This window comes from Megalobrama amblycephala, unplaced genomic scaffold (genome assembly GCF_018812025.1).
Source record: "Megalobrama amblycephala isolate DHTTF-2021 unplaced genomic scaffold, ASM1881202v1 scaffold498, whole genome shotgun sequence".
NCBI classification, from domain to species: Eukaryota; Metazoa; Chordata; class Actinopteri; order Cypriniformes; family Xenocyprididae; genus Megalobrama; species Megalobrama amblycephala.
The window spans coordinates 3,105-15,394 of NW_025953414.1; the positions used below are offsets into that span (position 1 = coordinate 3,105).

A 12,290-nucleotide genomic window follows, 5' to 3' on the forward strand; every position below is an offset into this window, starting at 1 on the left:
TATAAGTTTAGTTTGCCAACTGCCATTAACCCTGTAAAACCCAAATATAGAAAAAAAAGAGCAAAACATTTTTGGACCACTCAGATATTGTTTTAGGAGGCCTCTGATGTATAAATTAAAGATTTTTCAATTTTTTCCTTTTTAGTAAGTTTTTAGGGAAATGTTGTAATGTTGCAACGTTGGGCCTAGTTAGGAGCAGAATTTCTGTATTTGTGCTCACTTTGTCTGAACAGATATACAGAACATTTAAACATTCATTTGCAGGGTTGATTGCTTACTTAGCCCCATAACAGTATATATCATGAGTAATAATCACATAACAATCATATTTTTTATGAATAAGCATTTATTAATAAAAATATCGAAAAAAATTGTATTTATAAAACTTTTTCTTCTATCACTTTCATTGTGGTTTGAATGAAGTCTATGTTTTACAGTGATAGTCCCTAAGACTGTCCCTAAGTTCTTTTCATTTAGTTACAATGAATCTAACAGTTTACATTTCAATTTGTGACCATGTGAGAAGTGCAGTGTCCTTATGTAACATGTAGGAGCACAGGCTATTTTGACTCATTGTAGAATTACAACATGGACTTAACAATCTCTAAATCCAATTTGATTAATGCTTTCCAAAATAACTAAATATATCTGTGTTCTAGACATTGTAATAAACACAAAAAATAAAATGTAAGGAATTTTACTTACTTGAATCTTGACAAATCCATTCATGTAAAAAAAGGAGATGAGTTTGACGCGAAGTCTGCAGGTAGAGTAACTTCATGGCCAGATGACTGGACCTATCAACACTTCTTATATCCAATAGCATTGTCAGGACAAACAGCAGAACCCATTAACTATGTAAATGTGGTCTTGAGAGAGAGAGAAAAAAAAAACATTTGCAAGCCTTTTTTTTTTTTTAAATTGTTGAAAGTGATGTTGTAATTCTGCAACAGTGGGCTTTACAGGGTTAAACTTGAAAAGAAAAAAAAAGTTTCTGTTTCGTTTTGACTGGAGCTTGAAGTGTCGGTGCTGAACTTCACATCAGTGAGTTTGACGGTAAGTTCAGTTATCAGCTTTATTTAATATCGTGTCATGTTGTTATATGATGTTGTTCTGTGTGTTTATATGATCGTGACACACTCTTGTTCACTGACAACAACAAACACTGACGACCATGAAATGGCGTCGAAAATTAAGGAACATATAACGGATCTCCGTCATTACTTTACTTTTCTAAACTTTATCCAGATTATATCAAAACCGTAAAGATATTTCCACTGAAGATATATTTATTATCTAATATTTGATGTTTTTTAAAATGTTGTAGCAAATGAGAATCGATTAAATTAATTTTCAGACAAAGGTCTTAATGATTTTCAGTTTTGTTGAAGGTAATTCAAGCAACAGCTTTTCAATAAAGTAAGAATATGTACAAGTTTGGTATTTGGGGTAAAAAGCGCCGCTGCTGTTGGGGCAAAAGACACAATAATTAACATCATGAATAGCTGATCAGCTGACTTTTCCATTTCTTGACATGACATGGTTAGATTCAGATGGCAAACATCATATCAAATTGGGTATCCATCTTAGAGATAATACCCATATTTATAATGAAACAATCATATTTAAAGAAATATTATATTATCATTTCATAATAAAATACAATTTATTGTTACTACTGTAAATCTATATTAAATATTACGGAATCTCCTTTAATGCTTTCAGAAGCTTTACTTTTTAAAGTAATTTTGTTTCTGTATTTTTAAAATATATTTTTATATTAACATAGGCCTATTTTAATGACAGTATATTTATCGAACAAAAATGAATTCTTTTATCAAAATAAACAGAAAATAGTACAAATTTTTCTAAAGTGATTCTTTTGAACAAGTTTTAACCTAGACATTATTAAAAACATATTATTTTAGATAAAGTATTTTTGTGCCTTTTAACCCCCCACCACCTCATACATTATTTTTAAACAAAATTAACCACTTTTATGATTTATTTTCACACAAAATCTTTTGCTCCATCAATGTTCAATACAAACATATATATTTTTCCTCAATCATACACTTCGAGAATAATGAAAAGCACATTTTTTTCTTAAGGTGTCCCTTTAGCCCCGTTGTACCCTATAGAGAACAAAGCAGGGTCGATTCTTAATTTTGTTCAGGAAAAATGACTTTACTAAAGTTTACTCCTGCATATTTTGATGTATTTTGTTATTGTTGTAAATGTTGTGAATATTGTAGCTCAGATGTGTGAAATGTTCACCTGTTTGCAAGTGTTTGTCATGTTCTGGTTTCTACAACTTTACCGCAGGAGGAGAAATCTGCCTTTATTTGACAGAAATAAAGATTTGGCATTTATCCTGATGATTATCAATATCCACTGATATGAAATATATGTGTCCCAGATCTAGTTTAATTCATTTAATGATTCAGTTCTTTGTTGTGTTCATATTATCTTTGATGTTCACAGAGAACATCCCAAATAACAAGACTAATGTTCTCTCAAACTCATGAACAAACGTCTCTCCAGTAACTTTAAAGGTCCTCTAAGTGATCCTGGGTGGAGTAACTTCCTGTTGACGTTCAAAGTGTTGTCAAGCAAAACAGGAGGGCGTAGATTTGGTTTCAACATTGGGGGGGTTGAGTGTTGGTATGCTGCCATTTTTTGTTTTTTTTTAAATTTTAAAAAAATCTGTTTTATGTGTAGCGTTATTGGATAATTTATTTCTTATCTATCTATCTATCTATCTATCTATCTATCTATCTATCTATCTATCTATCTATCTATCTATCTATCTATCTATCTATCTATCTATCTATCTATCATAACTTTAAGGAATTTATGTATAACCATTCATCAAATTCTAACATAACGGTGTGATTCTAAAAAGAAATAAATTATGTTAAATATTGAAACCGCCAGTAGGCGGCAGCGATTTGACGTTTTAATGAGTGAACTACTTAAATCGTTCATTCAAGCCAATTCGTTCAAAAGTCAGATTAATTAAGGAAGAAAACAAACACCGATTTGAATACTTTTGTCATTGATAAGACGCTATTGAAAAATGAAGTAACAGCCATTCATTCGGCCATTCATAACGGTGCGAAGCAGAGCGAGCGTTTTCAATTAATTCTTACGTTGAGCTTCCATAGGAATAAACTGAAAACGCTCGCTCTCCGCCAGTGGACACGCACCATGAATGACCGAGGGGATTTCACTTTCACTTTCAAATTAGCGCCAATTCAGGAGCGGTGACAAGTAATGATACCGATGTTGTTCCTGAACACCGGCAACACTGACTATCGCAGCAAGCCTACCTCAAGCCATGTTGATTTTAGGCTGCCTAAACGCGTTATAACATTGTGAACAGCCTGAATGACGGCACTTGTGTCGTGTGAACATAACGTCTCTGTTATATGCCACGCTTGTCTATGTTCTGCTGTTGATTAGAAGTTGATTGACAGCTCTTTAGGTGCGTTATTGGCAGCGCGCGCCACCCTCTGATTACATGAACGTGTCACCATTGAAAACATGACGATTTTTTTAAGACGACAATCGCACAACCTATTCAATATTCTATAATTAAATCAACTAATCGAATATTCGAAAATCGTGACACATGCCTAGTATGTGACAAAAAATGTTTTGGCCTAAAAACGCGTGAGATCACTTAGAGCACCTTTAATAGATGGTTTGTTATCCGTTAGATCGTGATATAATGAAAGTTATCTGTTAGTGTCAAATGTTAGATGAATGTCTCTTTTTAACTTCTACTTTATCAGGACATTCAGAAAACATTCAAAAGTAACGTTCCCTTAATGTTTCCAGAATGATCAAATGAAATATTCCTTTAGTGTTCACCTAACTAAGACACATTTTGATCGTTCAGAGAATATTTAGAAATAATGTTTTCATAACTTAGTATAAGACACTCTTAGAGCACATGTTGTTCACTGGGATATGTGCTGAAATTAACACACTGAACATTACTTGTGATTAAAGGTGCTACAGAAGATGTTTTGTTTTATACATTTTTGCAATATTACTTGAAACTGTCTTTACTAACTGATAAAAGACTATTTATTAGGTGCACTGAAAGGAATAATATTAAAGGTCCCGTTCTTCGTGGTTTTTTGAAGCTTTGATTGTGTTTATAGTGTGCAATATAACATGTGTTCATGTTTCGCGTGTAAAAAAACACAGTATTTTTCACATAATTTACTTATCTGTATACCGCTGTTTCCACTGTCATAAAAACGGGCTGATGACTTCCTTGTTCTATGAAGTCCCTCCTTCAGAAATACGTAACGAGTTCTGATTGTGCCAGCGGTTCCTGTGTTGTGATTCGACAGCAGCTTAGCGCTCCTTGCCCGGAAAGGTCACGCCTCTTACCATAACGGGGAGATGCACGCGCTCAGTGTTATTGTAAACGTCTTTTACAGGATGTGTCACAATGGTAAGCTGTTTATTTACAGTAGGTAACGTTACATAGGCCTAAACATAGAACAATGATTCGCGTGGCTGCAGCTAAACCAGCATGTGGTTAAACAGTAAACAACAGATATAATCAACAAATAATTTAAACTGATCATAACAAACACCAACAATCGATGGTGTCCGGTTGAATTACTACACTTTTTAAAAGTTTTGGTCGGATAAGTTTCAATTGCCATCTAGTTAACAAAGCTAAACAGCGTTGCCCTTTGTGTGATAAGTTACAGAAACTGTTAAACGCACCAACGTAAATAATAAAATGCACTTACCGGTTGTGGTCCACAAACAACGCCTTCTCCAGACAAAGAGGGAACTGCTCCATCTTTCAAAATAATCTTTGTGCGAATCCGGCATTAAACTGACTGAGATTGAGGAAGCTGTCCTCAGTAAAAATGTGCTGCACATAGTTTAACATGTGGATTATAATTTTCGGGAACCGAGTTAAACATAAATTGTAACCACTGATTTCTAAGTACAGCGTCCATGGGAAGGCCAAACAAAGGTGATTGGACTGCGGGATGAAAATAACAGCGTTTCGGCGACAAACACACTTTACAAACGCAACTCTTGCTCTTCTCAGTGGGAGCGCAACAAGACCACGCCCCCTTTTTTGTGTATTCCTGTGGGCGGAGGTTAGTCAAAACACAGTTTTAGTGACGTCATTAAAGAAGGAAGTAGAGGGATGTAGTCCAAACTGGCCGTTCATTGTAGGCTATTTCTGTTAAATAAAATATCTCGCTTGGCATTGAACTTTGAGCTTTAAAATTTTACAGATTTTATTTATACTCTAACAACAACATTACACACTAACTAAAGTTGGAAACATGGGATCACGAAGAATGGGACCTTTAATATACATCATCTGTGCACGAGGTAGGGCCTTAAAACATCAGCCAATCGTTTACGCGATCATCGCCCTCTGGCTTGTCAATCACTGCCGTGACGATCCATGTGAGAGACGAGCGCGGCTGCGCGCTCCAGTAACTTTCCACACTCCACAGGCGCCATATGCGATGTTTTTGTCAGGAGGCAGGAGTAACAACTGCAGATTATGAGTTACCTGTGGTGAGTCCGACATAATGAATCATTTCATCATTTCAAAAACTCACTAACAGTCTTTGGTTTCTCAGTCGACAAAAAGATCCTCTGTAGCACCTTTAAAGCATCTGCTAAATGCAGAAATGTAATATTAATGTAATGTTCCCAGTGTTTCCATATACAGGGAAGATGTCAGACTCTGAGACGAGGAAGAGATCTTCATCTCCAGATCCCAGCTGTGTGTCTCTGAAGAGTGATGTATCCATGATAATTCCTCCTGTATTTAGTGATGGAGCAGTGACCTCTGACCCCAGGTGAGACACTGTCCTGTACTGGACACAATATACTGACTTACACAACAGCATTTGAATTAAAGGCAGGGTAGGTAAGAAATTTTGTTCCAAATTTGTTTAAACTTTCTATATATATACATGCATAATTAAAATGTAAGAACTCTGATAAAAAGAGTATAAAAATCGAGTGACTCTAGACCGTTTAATCTGTATTAAACACAGCTCATTATTTCCATCCAGGACGAAACATAGGATTGGCTTAGGTGGCTGTCACTCTCTCGCAACCATGGCAACCACCCTTTTGCCACACATGACCTGCCCACTTGCGCGCGCACGTTTGATTTGGGGAATCCAAGAGGCATGGATCCTAGGAATACCAAAACAATGGCAGAGAAACAGCAAGCAAAATTCACAGTACCGGCCTATGCAGTTAGTGAAGGCAAACCAGGCAAAAAAGGAAGACAGTAACAGTACAAGAAAAGGCAATGAACAAAAAGTCTTTGGATAAACAAAGAAATAAAACGCGAGTTAATATCGGCGTGGCTCTCCAGCGATGGCGAGAACTGAGGGAACTCAAGGGGCTGAAAAGTGACTCCTTGATGGCTTTATTTCTGCTGGACAGGTAAATCTTTCTTTTTGTATTTTGATCATACATATTTTTTGTTTATTTTTTCATGAAGCATGTGTCATTAGCACACGTAGCTGCGTAATATAGCTAACATAACATTACTTAGCGAGCCGTAGTAGAGACGATAAATAATGATAGCTATAGTGTTGAATTGTGCATAATTTTACCCTCTGTCTAACTATTTGACCATGTTCACCTGTAAGTTTACCTGCACGTTTTTTTCGCCTTTGTTTTGTTTTTATATTCTCTACCTATGTTTACTGATGTCTTTATCTTGTATCTGTGTGTGTCGTACACACTTTGTTGTATGTGTGTGTTATTATTTTGTGTCTGCAATGCAGTTGTGAGTTGATATTTGAGTGTATGTTACTCTGTTGATCTGTAGAACAACGTATATGTTATGAATCTTACACGAAATTCATCTTCATCACAGTGTAAATGATGGTAATGGAAAAACGTGTATCATGCAACCTGTTTTTAGCTTTGCCTTATAGATAACTAGCTCGTTAGCGAATCAAAAAATATATATTTTAAACTTTACCAATATCAATATGCTAGCTTGATAGTGAGTACTAAAATACATCTTGTTTGTTTATCTTCATAATTATAAAGTTATTTTTATTACATGTGATTCTGACATGATGTCACTACATGCACTGTGCTCCTTCCTCTCCGCTCGTCTCAGGTAAATAATGCGTCTTCCAGCTCAGTGGTCGGAGTCGCGCGTTCATGCGTTTTGGGGGCGTGGCTTTGGAAGGAGCCCAGAAGGGAGGGGGTGGAGTGAATGGAAATAATGAGCTGTCTTTAAAACAGTCGTGAGAGGTCTACAGACACTCGATTTTTATACTTTCTTTTTCAGAGTACTTACATTTTAATTATGTATTGATATATAAATAAAGTTTAAACAAATTTTGAAAAAAAGTTTTTTATACATTTTTTTACCTACTCTGCCTTTAATTATATTATGTTAATTACAGTGTAAAGATGTATATGAATTATTATTATATCTCAGTTTCATCAGGAAGAGATCTTCATCTCCAGATCCCAGCTGTGTGTCTCTGAAGAGTGATGTATCCATGAATCCTCCTCTTAAATTCAGTGATGGAGCAGTGACCTCTGACCCCAGGTGAGACACTAGCCACGTTTACATGTATACTTTTTTTTGTCGTTCTGATTGAAAGATTTGGTGGACTGTTTACATGAGACGTTATCTAATCCAATATGGTGTTTACATGTGCCGACACTTCAGTAGGGATGGGTATCGTTAAGGTTTTAACGGTATTACTACTCTTACCGATACTGCTTATCGGTCCGGTACTTTAATGGTATTCTTATTGTTGCTTTTTGATTTTATATATATATATATATATATCTATATCATAGCTGTCAACCCTCCCGTTTTTTCCGGGTTTCTCACGTATTTTAGCTCTTTTCCCGCTGTCTTCCCGTTTTAGTATTTTCCCGTAAAAGATCCCGTATTTTTACGCTCTGATTGTGTTAACTCAGAACACGCAACTATCTGTGTCTGTGAAGTGGCTTGCACTTGACCACGGGCGATGCACGTATGCATGCGCCGAACGCGTCTTTCCACGCTCATGGAGTTTCTTTGAAAGGCTCGCGGGAAATGAAGTATATAAATTGTAATGGACATCGGGAGAAATGGGAACACGGGGGCACCGCGATGCGACCGCAAAGGGCACTTTCACTTTCACGATCAAAGTGCACGCCACTGATAAGCATTGTAAAAGCAGTATTACAGTATACACATACCAATATCCTCTCATGCGTCCTCCTCACTGGATGAGGCAATATCACTTTCGTTTCGCTTTCAGAGATCTCTTTTATAGATGCCATCAATGCTTTTGCCTTTCTAGATGTAATTACCGAAATCAAAACAGTCCATAAACTATAAATCCTCACGAAAACTTCAGTCAAGCCAGCTTGCGCGTCAAGCTGAGAGATCAGGCTCCTTACCTTAAAGTGTCAAATTTCTCGGTTTCTAAATGGACGTTTTGGCTTGATTGACAAACGCTAACGTTCGGGCATGATTTATGTACCATTGACCTATCCTAAAATGTTAGCACGCTTTGATCGATGGTTTGGAGATCGCGTGTTTCTCCGTTCGAGAGCGCATTTCCGTTGATTGTTTACGAACGAAAGCTCACAGAAACGTGAAAATGAAAATGGTCTAATCTGAAAGAAAATATCCTAAGCTAAAAGATGATATACACTGCGTTCCAAATTATTATGCAGGTGACGTATCAGTAAGATTTCAGTACAATAAACATTCGGATTTTAGTTTTTCTAAGAAAATGTTTGTTTGTTTATTTATCCATGTTTTTTTAGATAACTGGTATCAATCTCAGACAAAATAATTTGCCAGATGTATGGAAACCCTACTTAGAGGTTGTTCCACATTACTATGGTACGGTGTTGCCTCCAGGCAACATGGTCTATTTTAGTTTGTTTTTAATAAAATAAAGCACAAATTGATTGATCAAGCATATCTCAGGATAGAATAACTCAAATACTAATCAATAAAAGTGCAAAAAAGACCAAAACATGAACAAAAGGGGTCCATTTTGTGTCCTGTTTCAGCACATGTGCATATTTTCTCCATTGAAAAGTGTCTTTCACTTGTTTGTAACCATTTAATCACCCACAAAAAATATGAGTCACCTTCACTGGCAAGTAAAGAAGTATTTTTAAGTAATTTACATTATATATCATCAAATGTTTTAGAGAAAATTACAAAAAACTGTGTGTTGCCTCAAGGCAACATTGTACCATAATGGAATCGCATAAGGCCATACAGCCATAATAGGTTTGAATACAAATGTATCATATTTGTAAGGAAAAGAGTTAGAATTATCTAAATATGTTGGCATTTTCACATGATTTTGTAATGTACTTATAAGAATACTAATTCACATACTATATCTGCATATATTATGATCGGTCCCACTTTATATTAAGTGGTCTTAACTACTATGTACTTACATTTAAATGAATCATTTGATACAATGCACTTATTGTGTACATACATGTTTTTACATTGTACTTATATTTTAAAAACACCTGCATGTAATTACATCTGTAATTAATTTCTGTTATTACATTTATTATTACACTGTTGACCTTTCCTTACTCCTTACCCCTACCCTTAAACCTATCCATACCACCAAAGCTTTCCCTAACCTTACCCGTATCCACCTCAATATCAGCAAAAGTGTTTTGCAATTCAATATGAACCCAATAAGTACATTGTACTTATTTTTTGGTGTAAGTACATAGTAGTTAAGGCCACTTAATATAAAGTGGGACCTTATGATCTGCACATTTTCTATAGCACTTCAGAAACATATAAAACACAGGTAGCACTGGCGGTTGATGAGGGTGATGATGAGGAGTTAATGAGGGGTCATACTGTAATGAGGAAGATGAAATCATAGTGACAATCCGTCAGGGAGATACTGAGGGTGAGAGAGAAGATGGAGATGAGGATGAAGATGGATATGATAATTTAATATAATAACATAAAAATATGATGGTTTGGTAATACTTGCGTTCCACTATGGTACAATGTTGCTTGAGGGCAACAGCTGGATATAAAATGTTACTTTTTATTAAATATGAAACTTTTAGTACATTAAAAAGTAGATAAATTTGTTTGTTCAAGTGTCTAGCTAAAGAAATGAATGTTTTCAATAAATATATTTCTTTTTCTACATGAAAATGCCAAATGTTTAAATTTTTCCATTGTGGTACAATGTTGCCTCGAGGCAACAAACTTATAAAAAATAAATAAATTAAAAAATTCTGAAAATGTTTATTGATATTGTTAAAGTATCCAATTTTAAGCAGGAAAAACAACACAAATAATTTTTTCCTCATTGATATCATATTGCGTACCATAGAGGGTTAAGCAAGTCACAGTTCTCATGCAATATGGGGATGAAGAAAGATCTTTCTGAAGATGAAAAGAAAGATTCCATTCCGAAGGGAGCAAAAATGTTCAGTTTGAAGGGAATAGACATAGGGAATAGGGGAACATCAATACATCACTTCACAGGAAGTAGAGAGGTAAAATCAAAGTCATCGCGCACCGCGTCACCAGTCAGAACTACGATGGAGCAGAGCCGTTGAGAGAGTTTTTAAAAGTTTTTTTTGGCATCTCATCATAATTTCAAATCTATAAATCAAATTGTATTTCATTTATGAAGAAAAGGTTCAGCACCCAAGGCTCTGTCTCTATTGTCTCAATGGTGTTCAGTGTCTTTGGGTGGATTAGGACTGTTTGTGATTTGATCTTAGTGATTTAGGAGTCCTCTTGTCTAATGTTTCACAGATTTAGGAGCTAGATTTAGCGCTAAAATGCTTTGTGAAATACTCTTAGAGCAAAAATTTAGGACTCCTAAAATTAGGACTGACACGCCCATTATTTTTAATAGTGTAGTCAAAAGTACCGGTACTTCGGTACTAAGTCGGTTCTGAAATTTTGAAAATGTGACGATACCCGCTTTTCTGTAGTACTGATAGAGCTGTGTCAGTATTTACGTGAATATGACACGAGTGAAGCACAAAGCTTTGTTTACAAAAGAAATAGGCTAGTTAACAGTTAAATGTGAGATGGAAACGTTTTGGTTCATGCCGAATGACAGGGTACCTGAGTCCATATAAATTTAAGCTTTGTCGGCTTTGTATTCTGTTTTGCGAATCGTGATCTGGTCACCTGATTAGCAGAGAATTTAACAATATTCCATTAGTTATTCCACTGAATCTGTTTCTTTGCCTATTATATTCGCATTATTTACTGTGGTAAAGTAGAAAAGAAATGTGGGACGGAAACCTTTTTGCTTTCTATTTAACACAGTTTGTGCTCGTTATTAGACTTTATAAGGCGTGTCAAGTTTATTTATATAGTGTGTTTCACAAACGCTGGTGATTTTTACTTTCGCTTTCTCTGACAGCGCTAAATCAAACATAGCCTGAATGTCTGAAGATAAAACTCGCTCTTCAGACCTTTTACAACAAGTGTTGCTTGTAGCATCAGGAGATATCATGAAAATGAAGGAATATTGGTACCGACTACTGGAATTTTGGTGACAACACTAATTTTTAAGAGTTTCTCCTAAATTGGCTACTTGGGAGCTACTTTTAGCCTTGAGATGTTTTGTGAATACGGCCCCAGGTCTCAAATGAAATTGTCCAACTAAGATTGTTAATCATAAAAACCTGACATACCCTATGAATTTATGAACTTACCTGGTTTTGTTGGTTGTTGAGCCTTTCTATCCTAAAATTAAACTACTGTAAACAAACTGAACAAAACATGAGAAGAGTTACAGCTAGCTAGGTGTGTGACAGTGAGGAAATGGATAGCATCAATTACTCTGAAAGCCTATCCGCCGATTATATTAAGAAATTAAAGTCCTCCTGAAATCAAAATGTAAGTTTTTTTTTTATTTTAAGCTTTTAGCTTTTAGTATGAATCCACTTGTTAAGTCATGACGTAAGGAAGGCCGTTTCCGGGTCCAAGCCTCGACTCATTTCACATGAGAATGGCATCTCGACGGCCGTTTATGAGCGCTATTTTATTCATAATAAACATTAAACATTTTTAAGTTAAACATTTAAAATACTTACAGTCTACACAACAGTCTCCGTGCTCACAGCATCACAGACATTAATATTTTAATGATTTATAAAAGATGAATCACTGTCTGGCCATCTGGGAGATAAAGGTTATTATTATAATTTTTTAGAAGTATTACACCATGTGTGAATATTAGCACCCTTTGTTGTTTTCTTGTGGTGTGAGA

General features: G+C 35.5%; 1 protein-coding gene across 6 annotated transcripts in view; it reads left to right on the forward strand.

Moving 5' to 3' along the window:
• The first annotated feature begins 952 nt into the window (after positions 1-952).
• The window catches only part of LOC125261827 (NACHT, LRR and PYD domains-containing protein 12-like), a 43,864-nt gene continuing 32,526 nt past the window's right edge, over positions 953-12,290 (forward strand). For 2 of the 6 annotated variants that reach the window (XM_048180372.1, XM_048180374.1), the window contains exons 1-3: positions 953-1,056; positions 5,717-5,762; positions 7,490-7,594. In XM_048180372.1, the coding sequence (XP_048036329.1) occupies positions 5,737-5,762; positions 7,490-7,594 (131 nt within the window). In that variant the 5' untranslated portion in view covers positions 953-1,056; positions 5,717-5,736. The remainder of the gene's footprint in view (positions 1,057-5,716; positions 5,763-7,489; positions 7,595-12,290) is intronic. The other 4 variants (XM_048180376.1, XM_048180377.1, XM_048180379.1 and 1 more) reach the window with 3 other exon arrangements.